Genomic DNA, 27525 nt, shown 5'->3' on the forward strand with positions numbered 1-27525 from the left:
TTACATTTTTTTGTTTTGTTATGATCACCCCACGACCACCCTCCTTGTGTGACACCCACAGCGCCCCATCTACCTGCAAGCCATGCCAACCGCTACTGACCACTTCTCTAGAAACCCTTTGTCCCTGCATAGAGCAAAAACCTCTATTGTGCTGCCTTGGCCTGAAATCAGCTAGTATCCTTGGCAGTTTGACCTGAACTAACTTGATCCCTGGCAGTGTTGGGTTCTTTATCATTGCCTGGAATGATAATTAGAGAGCAAGCTGCGATGGCAGTTTCTATTACAGTAGGCATTCACTGACTTGGATATAGGCAGGAATCATAGTCCAGTAGAAATGAGTTTCAACCACTTTCAATCTGTACATTAAATGTGAATGGCTCTGAGTCCATTCCAAACTCCATTTCTATGTAGGACACCCAACACTAATGTTGTTTAAAACATATAAATAAACTGAAAGTCTTCTTCCAGATTAATCAATTCATTTAATGGCTTTTGTTTATAATTAAAACATTTCTATTTGGCAAATTCTGAATTCTGCACCTTTATCCAGGATCATGTTGAAATTCTTTAGAGTTGTCATTTCACTTCAGTTTAAAATGTGTATCCAGCAGACAAAGGGTCTGATTTATACTTTGGCAGTCGGAAGGGACTCTGCCAGGATGATAGAAGAGATTGCCCCCTCCACTCCAAAGGACCTTTGACCGCCAAATCAAGGGTTGTGCTTCAGCCCCATGGACAATTGTAAACATTGGCAGGAATCACAGGGATGGCAGTTCCTGTCAATTTTGTAAATGTTTGATGGACGGTCTCTTGGCAAACATTTACAGGGTTTTTCATTTTTCAAATACAAACTCCTAAAGCGTGTGTTTGCTTTTGCAAAATGAAAAATGAATGGTGTCCTACACTGTTGTATTTTGCCAATAAATAGAGAAAGAAGCAGTGAAGGTAAGAACTCTTCTTTATTCCAATCATCCAGTCTCCACAGCACTGAGAAGTCAACCTGAGGAGTGAACATTCTAAGGTAAGCTTTTATGTGGAACGTACCAAGAAGGAAGGAGAGGGAGAGGGAGTGGAGGACGGAAGGTACCAAAGAGGATGTGACAAAAGGAGGAGATTACAACACATCTCCCTTCCATAGGGAGGGGAACTAGAGCTAAAAATACAATACATCAGATACAGTAAATTCAAGTAACATTGACCAATCTGTCACCACTCCACGTCTGCCCATTGTCAAGATGAACAACATTTTTGCTAGAAAAGCACTTTTTTTTAGGGTAAATATTTGCTTGACCCGGGTTGAAAATGAGTGGGTTTCTTTATTACAACTGATGTGTTGGGTAGAACGCCATGTTCTTTAACTGCATGTTTCATGTCATACCAATTTTTATAGTTCAATTGATGTTGTTGAACTTTCCTGCTAGTTGATTCCTGATTGGAGGTGACCTTCTTGCCTCCCTCCAACCATCAAAGGATTCATTTTTATGCTGGGCTCTCTCCCCCTTTGCATTACAAAAGGAGAAATCCCTGTGATGAGGTTGGGCGTTGTGTGGTATGCCCAAATGCATTCCTTCAACGATTCTTCAACCTTGAGGTTGTTTGAGATAGCCAATTGTATATGGTCCTTAATCATGCGATTAGCTCTTTCCACTAAACCGTTGGCCTTGGGACAGTGTAATGCAGTGTTCTCGTGTTTTATATTGAAATTTACAAGGAGGTTTTTCATCATGTCAGAGGTGAACTGTACCCCATAGTCCGTGATAAGTGTAGCTGGAACACCTTCAAATAAAAATATTTTTTCTAAAAAGGTAATGAGGTTGGCAGTGTTCGTGGTAGATGTAAATGTAATGATCCTGTGATGTATAGTCAATAAGGACAAACACAAATCTCTTTTGAGATCCTAACATTTCCATGGGACCAATTATATCTAGGGCTAACTTGGTCAAAGGTACTTCTGGGACTATGACAGGAGATAAAGGTAGTTTCCTAACAATTTTGCTCTTATCGCTTTTTGCACAACTGGCACAGTCCTTCACTTTCGCTTCTACTAAGGAGTCCATTTTTGGGAACCAATAACAACTTCTAAGTTTGTTTTTAGTAAGGCTTCTGCCTAGGTGCCCTTCGAGGGCAAGGTCAGTTATTTTATTTCTCATGTCCTTGGGAGGAACAATTTTCTCCTTGCGGCAAATTTTACTGTCCATTAGGGTTAGCTCATATATAACTTCCCAAAAATCTTTAATGGAGTCTGGTAATTGGGATTTGTTTTCCAGACAGCCATTGACTATTAGGTTTTTTAGAATCTGTACATCCATGTCATTTTTTACACTTTCGTCCCATTCCTCCTTGGTGAGGGAAGAAAGATGTGTGGTCAGAATCGGAACATATTGTTTGTCTTCTCCCTGATAGATATCAAGGGGAGATCTGGACAAGTAGTCAGCAATAAAATTTTCAGGTCCAGGTAAATACTCTACTTTGAAACAAAAAATGTCCAACCCAAGAATCTATTTCATGATGCGAGGGGATTTACTATCATTTTTTGACGAAAACATGAAGGTTAGTGGCTTGTGATCTGTGCGTATCATGAATTTGATTCCCCACAAGAAGAATTTAAAATGATTTACCGCCCCAAAACATTTCAATGCCTCTCTTTCAATGACAGCATAATTACGTTCTGAGGGGCTCAGGGATCTGGAGGCAAAAGCTATGGTGGTTTCACCATTTTCATCTTTTTGTGACAGTGTCGCCCCCAATCCCTTGTTAGACGCATCTGTGGTTAGAAGGGCTTTCTTTTTATGATCAAAGACTCCTAGGGCTGGTGACCTCAAGATATGTGGTTTTATCGTGTCAATCATATAATTGTGATTTTTCTCCCATGTAAACTCTTTACCTTTTTTAGGTGCTCACGTAGGCCGTCACACAACTCAGCAACGTTTTTTACAAATTTCAACATGTATTCGGCCAGCCCTAAGAAGGACTTTAATTCATCTATGTTGGACGGATAAGGGGCGTCCTTGATGGCCTGAATTAAACTGTATTTTGGTCTGACACCTTCTTGGGAGATAGTGTGTCCCAAATAATCAACTGAGTTAACCCTCAACTTGCACTTATCACATTTTAGAGTCAATCCAGCATCTGTGAGTTTTTGGCAGACTGAGTAAAGAATATTGTCATGTTCTTTCATTGATGACCCATACATTAGAATATCATCTTGGAAGCATAACATGTTCCTAACTCCTCCAAGAAATTGTTGCATCATTTTCTAGAAAATTGCTGCCGCGGAGGCTAGACCTAACGGCATTCTGATAAACATATAAGCTCCAAAAGGTGAAGTGAATGCCGTTAAGGGTCTAGACTCCGGGTGCAATTCCACTTGATGGTAGGCCATCGAGAGATCAATCACAGAGAAGAACTTGGCTTTGCCCATGGTGCTTAGTATTTCGTTTATGTTGGTTAAGGGGAACCTCTCCACCCAAATATTTTCATTTAGGCTGCGCAGATCTACACAAAGGTGAATTCCTTGACCATTGGCTATAGAAACCAAAACTAAAGGCGCCAGCCATTCTGAGGAATCAATTTGTTGTATGACACCTAACTCACATAACCTATCTAATTCAGCTTTGAGGGTGTCTCTCAACAACAAGGGTACTTGACGAGTCTTATGAAGAAGGGGTTTAGCTCCTTGTCTTAGTTTTATCTTATGTTGGTAATCCTTCAACTTTCCTAATTTGTCTGTGAATAGATCAGGAAACTCTTGGCACAAGGAATTATTGGGATTGTCAATCAGAATTACCTGTTCTTTATTATTGGAATCCAAAATGATCCCACGCTCTTTCTGGTGGTGCCAGCCAAGAAGATTTGCACCTTTTTCTACTATATATACTTTACCAACTGTGGATCTCCCCTGAAAAACTATGAGGGCAGTTACCATGCCCACAAGAGGGATGGGGTCTTTAGTGTAACCTTCAGGAGAAATGTCAGGTGGACTTAATTCAATTTCCTTACCACTCATGGAATTCTTAAAATCAAGGATGTTGAGCAGGGTAAATTCGGAACAGGAGTCCGCAAACATTTCCATAGGAATATTGTCAATAAATACAGTGCATTTGGGATAATTAGGTTTGGTAGTTTCAACAATGTCTTTCAATTGGAATACAAATTTAGCTGGTGCTTGGTTTCCTTTCGTGACCAATCGTACAGTGGTGTTAATTTCTCCTTCTCTACACACCCTGGCTAGGTGACCTCTCTTATTACACTTTTTGCATGTAACACCACGAGCAGCACAATGTAGGCTGTTAGCTAAATGGTTGTTGCTACCACACCTAAAACATTTAAGACCAGGACCCTCTTTGGTAAATTTGGCAGTGGGAGTAACTTTGGTGACTTCTTTGTTTTTAATTTTAAGAACATCATTGTTAGGGGATTCTGCTTGTATGGCTGCTACCACTTCTTCTTTCTTTTTCATTTCTTTTATGCATTTGGCAGTATGTTCTATAGATTGAGATATTGCTACAGCTTCTCTTAATGATAGTTTTTTTGCAAGTAGTTTCTTTTGAGTTCTTGAATTGTTCGTACATCTAACTAATTGATCCCTTATAAGGGAATCATTTAGGTCACCAAACTCACACAGTCGGGTTAGCCCTCTGAGTGCTGCAATGAAATTGTTTATAGACTAATTTTTTCCTTGTACTCTGCAAAAAAAATTATGACGTTCCAATACAACATTTACTTTATCTCCAAAGTGAGACTCTAATTTGATAAGTGTTACATCATAAGCATCAGAATCATCATCATCTTCTAACTCAGGTTCAGAAAGTGTTTCATATGCTTTGCGACCATGGACACCTAAGTTATGTAAAAGAATGTGCTGTTTCCGTACTGCAGAACATTTCTCACCTCACATAACAATGAGATAAGACTCAAATAACTTTATCCAGTCTTTCCAATGAATTTCAGGGTCACCACATTCATTGAGGAAAGATGGTGGTTGGTTAGTACCTGGCGTACCCATGGGGACACTTGTGAAGTTAAAGCAAGGAGCAGAAAAACACAATTGAATGAATAGAATAAATACAAGAAAGTACAACTGTGATTGCTAGTAGTAAAATAACGATTCACAGTAAAAGCTAGTAAATAAATCACCATGAAAATGGCATAATGATAAAGAGGTGAGTTTCACCGTAGACTGATGAATAATAATGGTGTGTGTATCACCGTGGGGATGCAGTGACACACAGGAGAGTGTTGGGTTAAATGAAGCTATGGCGGAGAACAGGGATAGTCAAAGATGGCAATGGTGAATTAAACTTGAGGCAAGGGCTTAATTAGGGAAGTACATTGGTAAAGGTGAACTGAAGAGGAGGTGTGCATATCACCGTGAGGCAACGCACCAACGCACAACAGAAGAGTGATATGTTAAAACATCCAAAAAGGTGTGTGTGCCACTGTGGGTTTAACAGACGAGGCAAATGACTGAAGAATGAAGCTTTGATACAGCCCAACAGTAGAGTAAATGAAATGTCTTACTTGTCTTACTGATTCTGGCTTATTCGAAGAAATGAGGTCTCCATCCAAGAACCACAGGGTAATTAATGCTGAGTGGATCGCACAGCTACACAGCATAAGAGATCGCAAACATGGCCCTGGGGTAACTGGGGCGCAGAGAGCATCTCACCAAAAACTACTGTGAATGCGGCTGGGGCGCTGTAGCACGTCGCTGCGTGAACCTGGCAGGACGAAAGAGGCTGGGACGCTGGAACCTGACCTGAGGTAACTGGTGCGCCGAAGTAAGTCATCTCTGTGAACAGCTGACAGGATGTGATTCCTCAGGCGGCGAACTAACCTGACCTGAGGTAACTGGTGCGCCGAAGTACGTCGTCTCTGTGAACAGCTGACAGGATGTGATTCCTCAGGCGGCGAAGGAACCTGACCTGAGGTAAATGATGGGCCGAAGTACGTCGTCTCTGTGAATAGCTGAAAGATGTGATCCTGCGGCGGCAAAATAGGCTGGGGCGCTGGACCTAGCTAGGAGGAGGAGCCTCCCTCAATGTCTCCAAGAGACACGGAAGAGGCTGCACTTATACTCGAGGTGGCAAAAAAAGATCGGTGCGCCGGAGCCCGTCTCGAAGAACACAAAGGAGGTGACTGGAGGTTACTTGCAACAACCACCGGAACCACAGTCTGCCAAATACCTCTTGGGACCACAGCAGCAGAGGAATATGGAACTGAGAGAACCCTAACTGTTAACGCCGGAATGACAGCAGGTAAATGCACAGAACCGCATATAACAGCAATGTCGACAGTTAGGCAGGGAATGTCGGCAAGGACAGCAGGATGGCAGTTGAAGGCTACTCCGATGTCGGCAACCAGGAAGGAATCCCAACAGTGATGCCTCAGGATGACAAAAAGTCACAATGCAGCTAGGCAGAAGACCCGAAGGCAAGGATGGCCATGGACAACAACATCCCTGACAAGTCCGAAGGGATGGCTCACAAGTTTGAGTAACTCAACATTGTCAGTCCCTAGATAGCAGGCTCCATACATAAATACCTAAACTGGCAAAAAAAAAATCATCTATGTGGAGAAAGAAAACAAAGGGGAGATGATTGGCTACCCCCTGCGCAGAATCGTCGCCAGTGTTGTATTTTGCCAATAAAGAGAGAAAGAAGCAGTGAAGGTAAGAACTCTTCTTTATTCCAATCATCCAGTCTCCACAGCACTGAGAAGTCAACCAGAGGAGTGAACATTCTAAGGTAAGCTTCTATGTGGAACGTACAAAGAAGGAAGGAGAGGGAGGTGAGGACGGGAGGTACCAAAGAGGATGTGACAAAAGGAGGAGATTACAACACACACCATGGGGGATTTTTTCTTTTACTGTGCATTAACATTAGGATTTACTTGACACTGGCCAACAACAACATAAAAACATAAAGACATCCACTCCAAGGGCCTAATTCGCAAAAGTAAGCTTACCATTTTCTGGAAGTTTATGATTTTTTGCAATTCACAAGGCAGTTTTACGAGCATTATCTTTACGAATTCGGAGTCTCCATGCTCACAGCAGAGACTCTGCACATAAAATGATATAAAGAGTCATAAAGATACTACTAGTAAAATTGCATTGTGAATTGCAAAAAATCATAAACTTACACAAAAGTGTAAATTTACCTTTGTGAATTAGGCCCATCATAGGGCAGATGGTGATATGTGTTAACCTCCGACGGCCCGTACTTAGAGGCCTATTAGGATGGCAGACGACCTGCGTCCGTTCGCCACCCCCGAGGTGGGGGGACAGTCCGCAGGGGCAGCGGCGGTCCCTCCGTTGGAATTAGGATGTGACCGCCACCCTGGCGGTCCCATCCCGTATATCTGACATTGCGGCGGGTGCTGCTTTAAGCAGCACCCGCCGCAAAGTCAAATATGCATGCTGTGCATTTGCATGCATAAAGCGGAAGGCACCGCGCGGTGCCTGCCGCATTGTGCATGCACATGCAGGGGGTACCATAGGTACCCTTCATGTGCACCCCCACCCCCCAACACCCTGGGGGCTCGCAACGGGCCCCCAAAAACAAAAGACCACATGCTTTTCCACAGCGGAAAAGCCGCCTTGGAAAAGCATGTTTCCGCCTGCATCGTAATATGGCTGGCGGTGTCTTTCAGACACCGCCACCATATTTGCGTACAACCACCGCGGATCAGAGGCGGACGGACTTGCCGTCCGCCGCGGATCCCAATGCCATCGCAATGTGGCGGTTGGTGTTTTCCCTCACCAAGGCGGTGAATCCGCATCCTCCGGGCCGGCGGTGGCTTCCGCCGGCCCGGAGGATGCGGATTCACCACAATCCTAATCGGCCCCTTAGTCGGGCTGTCATAGGAGTATCTTGGCACCAGAGTAGGCTCCATCATCAACATATTAAAGGTTCTCCCCTTTCTAAATATGGTAGTGTGACATAGACTTTTGTTTAGAGGGTACTCCGTTGTGATGGAAGAACCTCTCCACCAAACTCTAAATCATCCTTAGAGTGAATTATAGGTAAATTCAATAAAAAAAATTATTTGTTTATTGCATAAAATAAGAATATACATTAACATTAATCCAAACATGTGGATCTGCATTTGACATTTAGGAAAAGTATTGTACAAAACATTATAATGGAGCTACATATATGTAGCAGAATTAAATATTTAAACGGAAGCCCTAGGAAGTGATGAGATGTAAAAATATAATAATTATTTTCTATTTTAAAATCAATTAACTATGGCTTTAAAGAGCGCTTACATGTTTCAACTAATTTCAAATACTTGTGGTCTTTATCAAGGCACATATAATGTTCTTTTTTATAAATTGCCCTGTCAGCCTTATGCAATAAACTGTTCATATCAAATAGTTTTCCTATTGTATTGCCTCCTGGCTGCCCTACATCCTCTTTTGTCTTCAACGCCTTTGCCTTGTCTTTTGATTTATGGTGAATTAGATATTGTAAATCATCCTGCAATACATAGGATTGAACTGGTTTCCTTTTAAGAATATCTATGATTCTTTGGTAATTGTTTTATTATTGTCTATCATTGTCAACTTGATTGAAGTAATTAACTTTTTTAAATATCATCTGTAATTATAAAAATATTGATTGGGATCTTGTACTTAATTATCTGGTCCTTAATAATTATATGGTAAACGAGGGTTAGGATTTTTGTGTAATAATCTGTAACCATCACAATATCTATAACATGTTGATACAGATAAACTACAACTCTTTAAAGGAGTGTCAGTACTTCACGTTTAAAACTACTTGAGGAATGCACTAATACATAAGCGTAGAACCCACCAGAATAACAATGTCCTACATTGAACCCTCATGTGTATCACTAGCAGAGAAAGAACATGGTGACACCAATTCTGTATTAATGTTTCCTTTCTCTTTCTCTTGCTAATACGTAGCTTTTTAATTTCACAAATGCCCATGGCAGATAAGGTTTTTGGTTCAGTATGCACAGAGAATGTTCAATGATAATAACGAGAGACAAAAGATAAACATTCTCTTGTTCAAAGATCAAAATTAGGCAGTTTTGGAAATAATCTGTGCCCTTTCTGGAAGCATATGAGATCAAAATTAGAAAGACAAGAATTGCCTAAAAAGTCAGAAATTCATCTCAATGCTTATAACCCAGTGGAGTCGGTGCAAAGGTTTTGCATCCTAATTCTAGTGAGAGTTTGCCACCACTCTTCTATGGTAAACCTGGAGTGCCCCAGCTGTTGTCCTCCTATGGTATCATCACGTCTGGTACGAGAAGCAAAATTCAAGCCGCCCTTGAACCCTTGTATAAGGATGTGTAGCCTAAAGAATGTTGCGTGCTTATCTAGGTTCCTGATCGATACTGTGACCTTATGCCCCTATTCGGCTATAAAGCCCTTTATTCCCTATATTGGCATAACCGTTCAAGTGCGATTTTCTGTAAAGTCATCTCTGGCCTCACACGAACAGAGCCACATTCCAGCATGACTCTCTGCTACTTCCTTTGCGACCAATTAGTGCAATGACAGAGCAGCAGTCACTATCTGATATTCCTAGATAACACTCCGAGTTCTTCAACAAGATAAAAACTTAGCAAACCTGGAAATCCCCGCTTGCTATGTTTTGATTAGTAATGGAACTCTAATGAGCAACTGATAACTGTCACTTCCTAGTGACATCTTTAATTGACGTCTTATGTCCAGCAAACTTGCGTCAAACCCGGCACCTGTCAGGTATAAATATTACCAACGTTGCCTTAAGCAATGAGCGAACCTGTTGCTGATGCCAGCTGCCTGCATGACCCCGTGTTGGTAACAACTAGCACTCTGTCGCTGCAGCCTGCTATCCTGTGGTGGTGAAGCTACTGATTACCATTATCGCCGCTACAGCGCGAACTGTGGTTCAGTACGCTTGAGGAGCCGTGCAGCCGTCCTCTGCGAAGACATCCAGCCCAGCTGCCCGCGGACGCTGTCACCCCTCCTTCCTCGACGCGCTGAGAGAAGCCGCTGCATTTCTCGTGCAGAGAAATCCAGTCCCGGCGCTTCCGGTTTACCCTGGCAGGTGACTGGGATATCGAGAGAGACCCCTGAAGGAGATACCAATCCTCCATCATTCTATTCAGAGGTATGGTGTTGACTAAACCCTTAGAAGAGAATTCTTGAAACAAACCTTGGCAAAACCAACTTAACTTAAGCTACTTACTTACTCCCCTTCTCACGTGTTAGGCTTAGGTCAGGCACACTGGGGGAAGGCTTAGTTAGAAGCACCAGTTGAGTATGTTAGCCTAATGTATATATGACTGTATATATGTTTTATTACTTTTAAACCATTGTATGGCTAAGAAACCATATCAATGCTTTTACAGTTCTATTTCGCAATACTTATCTTACTGTACGTACTTTTTATAATAACAGTTATTGCAATTGTGGCAATACATTTCTCTTGTATGAGAAGAAAGACTGTTCAATAAATGTTAACCCTTTATTGATAAACGCCCGTCTCTCTATTCTCTACATATTGTGAAAGTAAACTGCACTAGACTGACTGAGTGAAATCTATGTCTATTGTTTCACACGACCCTAGGGATCGACTCTTAATCTGAGGAGCAAAGTTGTCATGTTGCACGGTTGTTGGAAAACTGAATCCCTTCTTGTCTGTGCCAAGGAAGCTGATCACTTCCTATTCAGAGAAGAAAGTTTCCAGTGACCTCTGAGCTAGTTGGTAACACAACCCAATTAAGTTTAGCATAGTCAGTGGAGGCCTGGAATATCCGCAGTTCCACGTCGATACTACTGTTTATGTTATTCCAATGCGCAGGGCCTAGTGGGAAACTAGGAACTACACTACATGGCGCCCTAACGTTTGGTAAGGCGATAAACTAACGTAAGACTTGTAGAGTAACTCAGTCGTGCATATTTCACACCCCTTTCTCCCGTAAATACTCCAATAGACGTCTGGAGTGGGTGAAAGGTTAAAATCCGCCCGACCTTAGTAGGAAGAGATTCCTATGTAAAGCTCTGGTTTATTCAACGTTGAAGGATACAGTGTTCCAAAATATTGTGCACCTAATCTTTGTCTCCTTGGAGACCTACTCTGCAAACCTGCATTTTTTAAAATGCCAGAAAACGGAACCTCTGGGGCCGCAGTAGATGCGACTCAGCAAGGTCCCGAACAAGCAGACCCGGATGCTATTATCATCCCGGTCCAGTTAAGAAGATCTATAACTTTAAAACTTATAGATAACGGACTGCCACCTCAAGGTGGTACAGTAATTTTCGTGATAGAGGCTCACGAGTATCGGCAGACAGAGGTATTCTATTCATGGATAAACTTTCCAGCGGTAAACGCTATAACACAAGAGTTTCACTATTACAAAATAGAGGAACCTCCGGATGAGTACGCCCCTTTCGAGGAGGTTGAAATTCCACTTAAATTTCAAGAGCACCTGCTCTGGTTTAATGGCGCCCTAAAACACAATGATCACATTACCAGGCTCGGTCCACTAGGTAGACCAGGAGCCACGTGGCCGGTTCTAGCCAGCTACACACCACATCCTGACATTGCAAGAATGTCTAGAGAAGAGCTGTTAGCACAGCTAAACACATTAATAAAAATACATAGGCAATTAGTCCAATATGTAATACGGACTGCAACAGTCCAGCCAGCTGTTAATTCACACCAGCTGACCCCTCATCAGGGGAACACAAATAAAATTACACCACAGAACATACAGTCATGTCTTGGTAAAACACCCGTAAAACGGGAACAAATTCCTTTCTGGTTAGCCCAGAAAATCACTCAAATAGAGGCAGTATTTCCTGATACTACCCCTATTGAGAAACACAGAATCTTGACCATCTGCCTTCCTATGGGAATCCCACCACACGTGGAGGACTGCGACACTTGGGGTACAGTCTTTGCTTCCATTTACACAAAAACACACGGTGTTCCGTCTATGGCGGTAATACCAGACGTGCTAAAACAGATTCAAAATGAATTCGGTCCAGAGCCCGCTTTAAATCTAGGTATGAAATTACTGAAAGACTTCAAGCAGGTCACGGCTATATTATTAGCCAACGTAAAGGGAGAAGCAGCATCTGTGGCGATCCGCCAGAAGTTGAAGGAAACAGATATAAAAGATCCTGTTGAGCTAGCAAAAATCATAGAAAAATGCTATGAAGAATTAGGTAGAGACAGCTTGGGTGGAAAACCAGTTAAGCCCCAACTGCTCGAAAATCCTGAAAAATTGTTTATTAAAAATAATTTAAACACTCCTAAAAAGAGCTGGGATGGAAATAAACAATCCACTCCCAAGGAAAAAGTTTTCCAGTCCAGAGGAAGGTCTCCTCGACGGAGGGAAAGAACTCCGACTCGAGAACGCCAGTCTCCCCAACGGGAGCCCTCTGAGAAAAGATATAACCTTAGAAATAGGGATAATATAAAAAAACCTGATAGATATCAAAGTATTGATACACGTCCCTCTCGATCTTCTCCACAGAATTCGGAAAGAAGAGGACGGTCAGACCCAGGAGAGCACACCAAGTCCAAAGACAAGGAACCTGCTCAAAATAAGAAATCTCAATTTCAGAAAAAGAAGGTAGCCAGTATTAGAGTAATCAACCATGCCGAGAATACTGAGGACACAGTTGAAAAACGGGGAGTGGGCATTGACAATGTTGGACAGTGCAGCAGAAATCAGTATAGCGCGCAAGAACTTGATGAGTCATCTGGAGACAGTGGACACGAATGAATACATTCAGGTTGAAACTGCCGACGCCAGACTTAGCGAGCCCCATAAAATATACGAAATAACATTGCGTATAGAGGGTGATAAGACTAGGAAAATTAAGGGTCTGTTTTGGGATAAGCTCTCAAAAGGCTATGATATTCTGTTAGCTGAAAAAGATTGGCCCCCGGAGTTTGTCAGGGAGTGCCCTCGTGGCGAAGAAGTGATTATGCCTGCCTTCTCGAATCACATTCCGATTCACAAAAAATATACATATGCAAGGAAATGGGCAGTAGCCCAGGCACCTGCATTGTATAAAAATCATGTAGGATGGGATGAGGATTCACCGCCTCACAAAATCCAGCTAAAAAGTGAACCAACTGCCCAACGGCAGTATCCCATAAAGCAAGAAGCTAAAAAACAGGTCAGGGAGATCTTAGATCAACTTGAGTACCAGGGGGTGATTGAAACATGCACCTCTCAAATGAACAATCCTTTGTTTCCTGTCTCCAAGCCAGACAATTCATATCGTCTAGTTTTGGACTACAGACATCTTAATACATGTTGCAAAACTTTTGTAGTACAAAACTCGCATAGTGCAGCCCTAATGAATAATATAGTTAGGAAAAAATATAAAACGACATTAGACATTTCTAATGGTTTCTTTTGTCAAAACATTGCACCGGAAAGCAGATATTTGACCGCTTTCTCCGCATTTGGGTCGCAGAAAAAATTCTGTCGACTCCCACAGGGGTTCAAGAACAGCCCAGGACTATTCTCAGCTAGGGTAACAGAGTTACTACAAATCTATGATGATGAAGCATTATCTTACGTAGATGATATTTATCTCACAGACGACGACTTGGATACTCACTTGAAAAGAGTGAACACCATCATACTTTGGTTCGCAGCAGAGGGTTACAAATTCAACTTTAAAAAGTCCCGAATTGCCCATCTGACAGTACTATTTTTAGGGTACGAATTATCAAGTGAAGGGAAAAGCCTAGCGGACAACTTCTTAGAGAAGTGCGCTGTACTCCAAGCTCCAAAAACGCTGAAGAATTTACAATCAATACTAGGTTTTCTGAATTTCGGAAGAACTTACATTATAAATTACGCAGAGAGGGTTAAACCTCTCTACGAACTAATTAAACCTGATTTAAAACAAATCAATTGGACTCAAAAACACACTGAAATTTTGAGATCACTGCAAACAGACATGTTAGCAAAAACAAAATTAGACACACGTGACAACACACGTGATCTTGTAATCCGAGTCATCCCAGGAAGATGCGGATTCACGTACCTAACCTCTAATGAAGGAGAAAAGGTACCAATTTCAATTAAATCTCACTTGTACACACAAGCAGAAAAAACATTCAGTCACACAGAAAGAACTGTGAACGCAGTGCAGATCGCATTAGCAAATGAACGAGAACTAGCACACGGCAAACGGATTAATATCCTTACAGCGGAATCCGCCTTCGAGGCGCTATTCAGCCCAGTAAACCTGCCTACTCTGTCATTGGATCCGAAATGGATACAGTGTATAGATTCTCTAGGAGCGGAAGATGTGAAATACTATTTTGCCCCTCAATACGAAGAACTGAATGATTTAGAATATGAAGAAGAATATCCTCTGCCAATCGAAATCCTGCCTCTCCCACAATACGCCTGTATAATCTATACAGATAGCTTTGTACAGCATTTCAACGTAGAGAGAAAATCCTACGATGCAGCATGTGCGATCATTAAAGGTCGTTGGCTGTGCGGTAAATTCAGACCGAAAATAACAAAAACCGAATCAGTAAAGTACTGTTCGGTTCAAAGAACTGAAATCAGATCTTTAAAGATGGCGCTCGAAAATGTAGAACGCGAATTCCCCACACTTATCGTGTGCGATTCTCATTTTTGCGTCAATTCTTACAATAACAAACTGCAGAGTTGGATCGAAAACGACTACAAAGATGACACAGGTGCCACAATAAAGCATAAAAAGCTCTGGAACGAGGTAGCTCTTTTACACAAAGAACTACAAAAGACTCACGTGATTCACGCACAGAGTCTTCAACGTGATGGCGTTCACGTTGCAGGGAATTCATTGGCTAATACAGCCAAAGCGGAAGCAACTAAACCGGCTTCCGTAGCCACAAAAAAGCGTACAGATAAGTACATAGACGGGGAAACCATGCTGGCAGTAAGAACGACCGTAAAAGGCGACTGTGCAGCACTACCCGTAAACTATCCACTCAATTATGCATACATAATCGATGCAAACTCCGTTCCTTTTGCTCGAATCCCTGGAGTGGGGGACAGAGTAATTCCAAACAGGAGCAGGAGGGGCTTCCTCCTACTGGAAGCACACATGGGGTTGGGTCTGAAACACCAAACAATCAAAGCCTCTCTGAAAGAATTGCAATCAGAGTACTGGTGGCCAGGAATGAGTATAGATATTCAATGTTTTGCTCAAAATTGTGAAGACTGCAACAGAGATCGCAGTAATGAACAGGCCAGTGTAGTTTCAGGATCCCTTCTAGACAGCATAAGGCGGTCTATCTGCGCAATCAAAGAAGAGAAGCGCGTCCCAGTGTACAAAGTTTAAGACGAAATACACTTAAATAATGAGGCCTCCAGCGCTCGGCTGACGCTAGAACAGTTATAAAAGATTAGCGAGTCCATATCGGCACATACGCAATTACCACGTTCCATTCTGACCAGGGTCCTGCTTTCAGCTCTCGAGCCTATAAGGGGGCCATGGCCAGCATGGGAATTGGGTTGCGGTATTCTTGTCCGTCGCACAAGTGTGGTAGAAAGAAAAAGTCGGGACATAAAGCAATCTATAACAGCGAAGGTATTAGGTTCAGGCGCTGGGTGGGTCAAACATTTAATAAGTGTCCAGACTAGTCTTAACAACATGCCAAGAAATTCTCTAAAAGGTTTCAGCCCATACGAACTATTGTTCGGAATTAGAATGAACGTTCAGGACCTCGATAGTCAGATGTCAGTGGTACAAGAAGAAAAAACGCAGTTTGAAGTAAAAGACCGTTTGGCTGTTTTACAGGAACTGAATGAAACAAGAAAATCATTAAGCAACATAAAGTTAAAGCAACAGCCAAGTACCACTGACGAGGCACCACCCGCAACAGCCCCAGCAAGGCCTGTCTGGATTCCAAAGATTGGGGATCTAGTCAGAGAAAAGATCGCGGTTAAGAAGGAATTTGGGCCTTCTTACAGAAAAGCAGTACCTGTCTTGGCAGTCACCGGAACAAGATCAGTTGTGCTACCGCCCCTTGCTGGTAAAAAGGAGAACAGAATCGTGTCCATCGATCTGGTAAAACCACAAGCATGTGGCCTATAATCAACAGTAGGCCCAGTGGACTCCCAAGAAACAACAGAATACCCAAACTTGCAACAATCCAAGAGGTTCAAACTGAAAGACTCATCACATTCGATCAGCCTGCAGTGCACAATGAAGGACTATGCAATAATGCCATGGAACTCGTGCCTCTTGAAACACAGATTGAAACAGTTCGTCAGGAAACAACACCAGTCTACAATGATGTGGCATCAGAAAGTGCTACCGAGAGAAAGATTGAAAGAACAATCCCATCAATTGACAGAACTGCCTCTGGTTATTTCATCAACTTTGACAACTTCTCTGAAGATTTTAACGACCCCGAAGTGATGCCAGAAACAAAAAAGTCTTTTAAAGAAAAAGCAACGGAACTCTTTCATCAACTGAAGGAAATCTACCTTATTTCCCCTTGGCTAGAGTTCTGGTTCGGTCTAGGTGTATTTTTCCTCCTGCTTTGGCTCATCATGGTACTGTGTTTGGGAAAATTCATTGAAGGAAAATATATTACAATGGACACAGCAAGTCAGAACATCAACCTAGTCCTGAAACCACACAGATCATCCCACGTGAAGAAAAGAGAACTGTCAACAGTAAATGTCACAGCAATTCCAATACCTGGTGGGGTAGTATGGGAGAAAACAGACTATGAGATCTATGGTCCGGTCGAAATCCTGAAGTATCCTCATCAACTAAAGGTTTCCTTAAGTGACTTTGTGACACCAAGTACATTCTCTGATGATTGGGACTTTAACAGTATTAATGACATGATGTCTGATTTAGTAATGTCAGCTAGATTCACAGATCATGATTATTTACAAGGTTCATCTAGTTATGAGCAGTTATTCTGTTACACCCACTATGGGGATCATTACTTGCATAAATCTGCACAGCCTAGAAATGTTTTTATGTATAATCAATGGGAACATTGTTCTACACCACCTAAAAGCAGTTCTAAAGCATTTTTTGAGAAATTCAAATATTTTTCAGGGTTTAACACCAGTAATGCAGAAACGTTTTATTATAAACTGTTAGATAAAACAGGAATGAAAACAATGCTGACAAATTCAAAATTGATATATTCAGAAGCATTTTATGATAAAATGATGACATTTGGTTTTGATTATTGGAAAAATAATATTGAAACGAAAACAATTTGGGGTACAAAAGATTGGCAGGTGCAAGGCTTAGAAGCACTGTTTAGAACCTGCATGATACCAGAACAAATGTTATTTTTAAATGACACTGTACACCAAACATCTTGTCTTGGCCTAGCTAAGATCAAAGAAATGAAAACACCGTCTATACCAAAGCCAATACCTGAAAATACAACAGCTGATATTGAGTTAGACGTGTCACATATTTTACATTTCAACAGAACACATCCTGATTGGAATAAGTGGTTAATCTGGCCTACAGACACAAATAGCTGTCAAGATAGATTCCTGAACAAAACACAGGGTTTAAAAATGACCAGATTAGACCCTAGATACTCCCAGAGACAACATCCAGGGATTATAACCACATACAGTGTAGGGAAACTCTGCCTAGAATGGCTAACTACATCCACACTGGCTGAAATTAAGCAACACTTGTCTTTATTAAAAGATGGTGCTGATTTGCGCGATTTCATTCTTGGACCACGCAAACAGCGTCAAAAGCGTTTCATAGCGACCAGCATCTATGCTTCTTACAACGAGGCTTGGAAAGTAAAGCAAATTGAAACTGCTGAAAAAATACGAGAAATTGATCGTATTAATTTGGAGAAATCACTTTCTGTGGTAGACAATGGGTTAATGACTCTGTCTTCCAGAATATATTCTTAGGACAATATTGTATCCTCTGCCTTTGATGTGATAGACAGAGATTTGCTAATGTTACAACATGGCCAGTCTCAATTACGCTCTATTATAGAACTAGGCTGGACGCTGCAAAATCTTCGTTCAGGCTATGTGCCTTGGCGTTTGATAAACACAACGTCATTATTTTCCATTTTTAACCTTACTGATAAACAGATCAGTTTGGCACAGAAAGGAGCAGACTATACAATCTTGAGCATCGAGAAACTCGAGAGATTACCATTGACAATGTCAGAGAGCCCTGTCATTGAATGGATAATACACGGAATTATCACAATTCCGATAACAACTTTCCGATTTCATAAATGCCTTGAGTACATACCTGCTGGCCAGTATGAGCAATTGGGTAAGGGATATATTAAATCCGAATGGAAATTACCATACACTCATTCTTGCTATAGTGACAGCGACAAAAATGTATTTCTTAGTGGTGACAACTGTAAACACTCACTAAGCGGTATACTTTTGTGTCAGGGTATTAATTTACACGGAGCATGTGATGGAAATTCAAACAACCTCTCATGCCACCAGCTAGTCACACCTGCAACTCAGATAGAGCCCTTCTTTATGCAACTTTCGAACGGGAGTTACATTCTTAGAACGGATCACAGGTGCTGTGGCCTCGCGCCCGGACTAAGTTATCTAGTACAAGTAACGTCCATGGTCAAATGCTGTATGCAAGCATTGTTCCCGAGCGGGCCTCCAGACATAGTGACTCCCCTCTGGCCTCGTCTGAATCTCTATTCTATACGAATTGATACATTAAGCAAAATGAAATCTGTACTTTTACAGACAACAGTGCCTATAACGTCATCTAAAGAGACGTATGATCTTCTAGTCGCAAGGACGGCTACTGAAGTCCATGACCTTTTATCAACAAATTGCCCCGTGCATTTCGTAGAAATGTTTAGCCAACTCCTTAACATGTCTAGTGCAACAAGCATCCCAGGCATATTTAAGACAGTCTTTACGGGACTGCTAACACCCTTCCAGGCAATTTTGGGAATCTTTCCTAATTTTGTGCACTCCATCTTTGGTGGTATTCCACTATTTTTGGGACTCATCGCAGGGATTCTATTTTTGACCATCCTGCTACGTTATGGCAAGCCTCGGCTCAGACATAGCTCCCATGGGAATGGAAGAGACAATCCTAGCAATGCGCTACAGGGACAGGATAACTAACGTCCTCGGATTGGCCAGGCTGAGAGATCTAAACATGACCTGGTTCCTTTCATTCAGACCGATATGGCAAAATTGCATTTTACCTGTGCTACGGTGTATGCTTTGCGGCAAGGAATGCGTGTTGGACATCTGTCTTTCACTTCCATCAGCAGTACCAATGGACGTCAATACTTTGCTAAGTCCAATAACGGCTCACGCATTTTGTTGTCCCCAGCGGCTACCAATCCTGATGACGGCATTCGTGGAGACTCCTGTACTACAGCCAAGTGGTAACAGTGGAGCGAGTGACAAAAGCAACATCATCCAGGTACAACGTTCTGTGAGCATTGCTGGTCCTGCCTTCGATGACAGCAATCATTCTCACACCTGCCAAGTTACAGCGCTATCTAATTTGGTTGAACTATCACCTGATTTTGTAGACCAATTCTTTGCGAGCCTGTCTGATACGATGTTCTCACCCATAGAGAAACAATAACTTTTGAAGAGCTTTCCGACACACAGCGTTCCCATGAACTCTGAATTCGGCCTTCAGTTTTGATCAACAAAAAACTGCCAGGAGCTTTGGAAATCTATTTTCTTTGAATTGGACAAATTTTTTTAATATTGACCCTTTTTTTGGCACGAACAATTCTTTGCTTAACGTAAAAACTATTCTTAGAGAACAGAAGCTTCACACTTCTATTTCTAAACACATCTAGAGACATAACAACATAACACCAGCCTCTAGCACACATGTTATTACAATGCATTTTTATGTGATGATTTATCTCGCATTTCTTCTGTCAGAGATACTTCATGTGTAATTCTTTTTGCATAATCGTTCATTGATTTTATATGCAATAACCTTTTGAATGATTACTATGCTTTAAAAAACGTACAGTACCTAAATTCCATGTATTGCAAGTACGCCTATTTCGAATGCATTTATGTATTTTGGGGTGGGCAATGTTACACATACATCTAATTGCTTAGTTTTAGTAATTTTGATGGACATGTATACGTGGAGTGGGTGTTGCGTGCTTATCTAGGTTCCTGATCGATACTGTGACCTTATGCCCCTATTCGGCTATAAGGCCCTTTATTCCCTATATTGGCATAACCGTTCAAGTGCGATTTTCTGTAAAGTCATCTCTGGCCTCACACGAACAGAGCCACATTCCAGCATGACTCTCTGCTACTTCCTTTGCGACCAATTAGTGCAATGACAGAGCAGCAGTCACTATCTGATATTCCTAGATAACACTCCGAGTTCTTCAACAAGATAAAAACTTAGCAAACCTGGAAATCCCCGCTTGCTATGTTTTGATTAGTAATGGAACTCTAATGAGCAACTGATAACTGTCACTTCCTAGTGACATCTTTAATTGACGTCTTATGTCCAGCAAACTTGCGTCAAACCCGGCACCTGTCAGGTATAAATATTACCAATGTTGCCTTAAGCAATGAGCGAACCTGTTGCTGATGCCAGCTGCCTGCATGACCCCGTGTTGATAACAACTAGCACTCTGTCGCTGCAGCCTGCTATCCTGTGGTGGTGAAGCTACTGATTACCATTATCGCCGCTACAGCGCGACCTGTGGTTCAGTACGCTTGAGGAGCCGTGCAGCCGTCCTCTGCGAAGACATCCAGCCCAGCTGCCCGCGGACGCTGTCACCCCTCCTTCCTCGACGCGCTGAGAGAAGCCGCTGCATTTCTCGTGCAGAGAAATCCAGTCCCGGCGCTTCCGGTTTACCCTCGCAGGTGACTGGGATATCGAGAGAGACCCCTGAAGGAGATACCAATCCTCCATCATTCTATTCAGAGGTATGGTGTTGACTAAACCCTTAGAAGAGAATTCTTGAAACAAACCTTGGCAAAACCAACTTAACTTAAGCTACTTACTTACTCCCCTTCTCACGTGTTAGGCTTAGGTCAGGCACACTGGGGTAGGCTTAGTTAGAAGCACCAGTTGAGTATGTTAGCCTAATGTATATATGACTGTATATATGTTTTATTACTTTTAAACCATTGTATGGCTAAGAAACCATATCAATGCTTTTACAGTTCTATTTCGCAATACTTATCTTACTGTACGTACTTTTTATAATAACAGTTATTGCAATTGTGGCAATACATTTCTCTTGTATGAGAAGAAAGACTGTTCAATAAATGTTAACCCTTTATTGATAAACGCCCGTCTCTCTATTCTCTACATATTGTGAAAGTAAACTGCACTAGACTGACTGAGTGAAATCTATGTCTATTGTTTCACACGACCCTAGGGATCGACTCTTGATCTGAGGAGCAAAGTTGTCATGTTGCACGGTTGTTGGAAAACTGAATCCCTTCTTGTCTGTGCCAAGGAAGCTGATCACTTCCTATTCAGAGAAGAAAGTTTCCAGTGACCTCTGAGCTAGTTGGTAACACAACCCAATTAAGTTTAGCATAGTCAGTGGAGGCCTGGAATATCCGCAGTTCCACGTCGATACTACTGTTTATGTTATTCCAATGCGCAGGGCCTAGTGGGAAACTAGGAACTACACTACAAGAATGTTCAAAGGGAGAAAACATCTCTAGATATGTAATGTAATATTGTGCTAAATTGGGGAACCAAAGAGAACAATATGAAAGAGGAGGATACCATGATGAATAGTTCCATGATCATGAAATTAGCAGACTCATTTATAGTTATAGCATTACATAATTATTAAATGGTTTACCTCATAAATGAAAAATGGTCTTCTCTTATACAGCGGCTTTGAGATGTCTTTTTTCTGTTTTTTTCCAGGATAGGTTACCACATTCCTATGTTTGCTGGGTTTGTCATCATGTTCCTGTCCACCCTCAGTGAGTACCTTGATTCTTCATCATTTATCTTCCTCTGCTCCCAGAAATGGGCAATGATGATGGAGTTAGAGTACCTCACAGCCTGGCATCAGTGGAAATCAAAACGAAATATTACTTGGTAAAATGTTGGAATTTCATTGGCACATGCTGAAATGTTTTAGATACCTGTGCCAATAGATTTTGCTTGCAGTTTGAATGCTTTCTATCTCCGTGACAGTTGTGTTACAAACTCTCTCTCAAGAAGTTGGGGAGGGCAACAACATTCGTAAAAGCACTTCAGCTGAACTTTCTAAGTGTTTCTAAAAGGTGTCCGTCATCTTGGAGACAAAAATATCCCACGACATAACTGAACGTGCCAAAGGAAGTATGTGTATGAAAATATTGTAAAATGTAGTTACACTCTCTTCACTTGCACGGAAGAAAGCATTTTTTTTTCTTTTGCCTTATTAGAGTGAAAGTAAAACAAGTATTAGCAAAGCTGGTTTTGGCCATGAAACCTACTGCCTTTGTCAAAGCATTGTTTTGGCTTATATTGCCACTGCGAATACACATGCATCTGCAGGGGCCGTTTGAAGTGGGTTCTAAAACATTTCAAAATGCATTAAAAGCTAGCCACCTTTAAATGCATTTTCAGATTTTTACCAAATGCTTACAAACATGGCAATTGCAGATGTGTGCACATCAGTGGTGGCCATCCTTGGATGGACTCTGTGCAGTTGGTCATTTTGGAATGGTCTGGAAAACATTTTAGTACTGCCACCTGCTGACTTAGTTGCAGGTGTAAAAAGGAACTGGGGAGCATGGAGCTAAAATATGCTGGGTGTGGGGGGAGAAGGAAGACACAGATATGGGGAATTAAGGGTGGGGGAGAAGGAGGGTTGAAAGAGTCCCTCCCATGCAGGCAAAGTCTGACATCAGAAGTGGAAGGATACATCATCCAATCAGAACACTGCAGACTGAAAAGCTCCTGATTTGGACAGACAGAGGAATAGTGGAGATAGTCATTGAATCAGGTGCAGAGAAGTGATGTAGACAACATAGCTACTGATCATGAGGTAGACGGTGAGCCAAAGCCCACTTTAAATATATGTAATGCAGTGTAAAAAAATAGGTCATGCCAGTACTCAGATAGATTTATCTGTAGCCGAGACCTCGTACAACCCACAGTTAGGTACAAGAGAGAGCTCCTTCTAAAAATAGGGCGTCACTATCTAAACAAGAGAAAGATGAGCAGTCTGCATCCAAGCTTTATCTGCCTTAGAGAAAGTGTCATTGTAAAATCGCTACACAAACAAATGATGGGCAGAATGCTGAATAAATCATACACCCCCGTCAAGAGATCTGTGTTAAATCCATTGTTCTTTTGCTCACCATGCCACCCCAGTTTAGACCCAGACATATGCAAATCAGCCTTGACCCTGTGCCTCATGGGAATAGTCCAGACCGAACTGCCAAGTCAGATCCTCCCGGACCGGAAACAAGCATCCTGGGACCGGTATCTGGGTATTACCCTTAATGAGCTAGGCTAGCTTGAATCTAGTGGCACAGTGAGCACGGGACCTACGTCTGGGCATACCCATCCCACTTAGGGTGAAAAGTACTACGCAAACAAATGATGGATGGAATGCTGAATAAATCATACATTCACCCGCAATCAAGAGATCTGAGTTAAATCCACTATTCTTTTGCTAACCATGCCACCCCAGTTTAGACCCAGCCATATGCAAATCAGTCTTGACCATTGTAAAATCAACATCAAGCTAAAATTATGTTATAAAGTGAAATCATGAATATCTCTCAAGCTTTACTTACCATGGATCAAATAGCTCCTGTACACTAAATTATTCTTTAAAAGGCTGATAAAATTCCAAGGTCTGATTAGGACCAAAAGGAGAAACAGACATTCAAGAAAAGGTTGTCCACATTTGTCGCTCATGACCTTTAACAAACGTTTACTTGGTTCGTGCCCGGGGCTACATTTTTGCAAAATATTTCATAAATAAAGAATTCTTCAAGGAACCCTCCTTCTGCTTTCTCTTTCTCTCCTTCTCATTCCTTCACCTTCCCTTACACCTTTTTCTCACCCTTATTCTTTTCCCTTCTGTCCATTTTCCCCACTAAAATTTTCATCTATCCTTTTTTTCTTCTGAGCCCATCTTACTGTTTAGTTGACTCATCTCGCCTTCCTTACTCCCCTCCCCTTCCATCCAGCCTGTGTGTCCCTTTGTCTTTCTTCCACCAGTTACCTTATCACTTTTTCTGTTTTTTTCCTACTCTTCGACCCTTCTTTTCTTTCCACCTTCCTTTTATTCCCCAGCCATTTTCTCATTTGCTCCATGCAGTCACGTACTTTTTTGCCTCAATGAGGCCTTTACCAGTTTTTCTTCTTTTCTTCTCATGTTCACCACTCAACTCTTACACTCCCTTTCCTTTCCTATCCAGCCCATGTTCCTCTTTTACTTCCCTCTGCTTTCCTACATACTCTCTTTACCATTCTATTTCCTTTTCTTCTTTCTAACATTTTCCTGTTCTGTGTCCTTAACTATCGGTTTTATTTCTTCCTCTCTTCTCGCTTGTCTTCCAACCCTTTTCTCTTTCAGGGGTTTAGACATACTATGTGTCTCCTCCCCACTCGATCACCTGTCCCTTTTAGATCACCTATCCCTCACAGAGAGCAGTCAGGGGTGACAGGATTAATCAGGGCCACCTAAGGCCGCAATCAGCACACACCCAAGCTTTTGGCCTCAACAGGCTTTGAATCCAGTTGCTGTGCTGCTACAGATTCCCAATATGGCCTTTTATCCACAAGGATACAGTTGTTCACTCCTGTGCCTTAGTTTATCTACCTGACGCATTCTGGGACTTGCAGTCCTAGTTCACTTCTCAAACCAGCTACACACACACACACAGTAGGGAAACATAACCCAAAGTTAACCTCAGTCATTGTCACCTCGGACAATGGTCAGTTCTCTATGCTGCAATTCAGACCCCATAAATACTTAACCATACAATCTTACTATATATATATACATATATATATATATATATATATATATATATATATATATATATATATATATATATATATATATATATATATGCAATCAAAGCTTTATGTTTAGGGAGGGTAAAGAAAAGGAACAATATATATAATGAAAAACCCACACAGATTTATATTTACCTAAAATGGTGTGAAGACCAACCCTGGCCACGGGTCAGTTGAAAGACAGGAGAACCCCAGTAGGCCAGCAGGTACAGATTAGAATCAGAACAGGAAGACCAGATTTGGATCAGGACAGGACTGCCAAAGGTAAGACCGGCACCCGCAGTTCAGTTGCAACGCCTGCGCTACTCCCTCTCTGCAGCTATCAGTCAGAACCCCGATTGGGTTTCGAATTCACCGACAAAGTGCTTCGCCAATTGGGTTTCGAATTCACAGACAAAGTGCTTCGCCAGCACCTCCGCTTCCCAGACCCCGATTGGGTCAGCGAATCTTCTGACAGAGTGCTCCGCAGCCCTCTGCTCTTAGTCACCTATTGAGTGCGTTGGGTCAGTGACAGCTCAGCTATTTGGACAAGTTGGACAAATTAACTAGCTAAGCCTACTCTAGTTATACTTTTTTTCAGGTCAGTGTACCACCCCCAATGTAGCAAGTGTAAGGATCCCCAATTTCGATTGGTGGAGGAGGAGGAGAGGTCGTCACACCACACCAACAATGAGACTTTTACCGTCTCATATTCAAATTTACGTTCCCGCCCATCAAATTTAGGTTCTCATGACGTTTTTATTCCACCCAACAATGGATGTTCTATTGACAAATACATTGTTAATATTTTAGGTTCAAAAGTTTATTTTCCCAGGAGCATCTTCTAGTCAGTCAGCTCCTTGGCTACAGTCCAAAGGTCACTGTTCCAGAGACTTGAGACTTTCGTGCAGTCGCAGTTTCAACAAAGATGGAGTACAGCGTTACAAGTCAGGTCAGTTTTCAGAGTGTAATATGAAATGGAAAAGAAACAGTTTTAGAACACAGAAATAAATTAATGCACTGTATACCACTTATTTCTACTCTATTTCCATTACTTTATGTTTATCTATAGCATTAGGATTAGGCAAAACGAACAGCTTTTAGCCTAATCCTAATGCAAGCTTCTCACATGTGAAAACATAGGGCAGCCATATTAATACTAGTGCGCAGAAGCGACAGATTCCCTCCAAAGCAAAGAATACGTCATGTCACGTGAGTATGACAGACGCATGCGCAGTAGAAAATCCTGTGTAGCAGCAGCCATTTTAATGCAAGCAAGTTATCGTTAGTAAAAACACATAGGCAAGCTTCGCTTAGATACCCAAATGTTTATGTAAAAATGTAATATTAGTGAAACAAACATGTTGATTAATTCATTAATGGTATTCAAGGTTCATGAATACAAGCAAGTCACTTCACATACGAATCCTTGCTCCATCAAGAGAAAATGGTGGAATTTTGAATATCAAAATAGAAATTCCACTTAAGTATGTTGAGTGGCATCATTATTTCACATGACCCGCAATATTTCTACTGAAATTGAGGAGCTGATGCCCAAAAAATAGTATCTCCTAGCTATGTGGCGCCCTTGCAGCTTTATTATAAATTAAATAAATAAAAACATCTTATATTCAGCATGCAAACCACATGACATACAGCTTCACAACGAAAGACCTTCTATGGGTTCGGTTTTTTCAATAATTGTTACAAGTACCATCACTTATGATACAATGTAGTTCAGTCAGTGCTTTAAATGGGGAAAGTGCAGGTGTTCACCTCGCTTGTGGGAGGGCACAGAGAAGGTGTGCACTAGAGGTTTAGGGCTGAGGCAACAAGGCAAGGGAGGGTACATGGATGGGTTAAGAGCCCCACATTTAATGTATTTGGTAGATTTCCTCAGAGCGCATGTTCATTTCTGCTTCCAGTGCGCATGATGTTTTTGCAGTCTTGCACGTTTCACGTATTTGTATTACTTCCTTTCCATTGCACTATGGCTATCAAGTTCAGACTTCCTCCTTTCCCTGCTGGTGCCTAAACTGAAGTAGAATTCCTCTTCTACTTCATTCCTCAAAGTCAGCTATTAGTTGACCATCCACTCCTCTTCTTTAGTTGCATTCCGATACTTTTAGTCAATGAGAAGATAAAATACCAGAATGCACAGTGGGATCAAGGAAAGGATGAGGCCTTCACACCTAAGGTGGAATGTTCAGAACAGTGTGGAATTCTGAGATCAGTCCTTTTTCTTCGATCATCCTTTCCTCCATGGGAAAACAGAAGCTGTGTAAGCTGCATATATTGGGTGCATCTCAAGTAGATTCTCCAAGGGGTGGAGCCCAAATGGTGACATCTTTACATCAACCCACCTTCCAAAAACACAGAGAAATGGGAGTATCCAAGTGGCAATTATAAATAATATTAAATTGCCCAGGACACACAAAAGTCATTGTTTTTAACATCAGAAAGTTTCCAATGCAAAATCTATTGGCCAAATTCAAATTAGTTAGCCATTTAAATTTTATTCTGTTTTTATGGCTCTGCTGAAATTG

The 27525-nt window shown here is 41.7% G+C and overlaps 1 protein-coding gene across 2 annotated transcripts in view; it reads left to right on the forward strand.

Annotated features, from left to right (window-relative positions):
- The window catches only part of LOC147683421 (chromaffin granule amine transporter-like), a 343654-nt gene that overhangs the window by 142836 nt on the left and 173293 nt on the right, over positions 1-27525 (forward strand). For both annotated transcript variants that reach the window (XM_086944840.1, XM_086944841.1), the window contains exon 4: positions 21896-21954. In XM_086944840.1, the coding sequence (XP_086800966.1) occupies positions 21896-21954 (59 nt within the window). The remainder of the gene's footprint in view (positions 1-21895; positions 21955-27525) is intronic.

This window comes from Lissotriton vulgaris, chromosome 11 (assembly GCF_964263255.1).
Source record: "Lissotriton vulgaris chromosome 11, aLisVul1.2, whole genome shotgun sequence".
Classification (NCBI taxonomy): Eukaryota; Metazoa; Chordata; class Amphibia; order Caudata; family Salamandridae; genus Lissotriton; species Lissotriton vulgaris.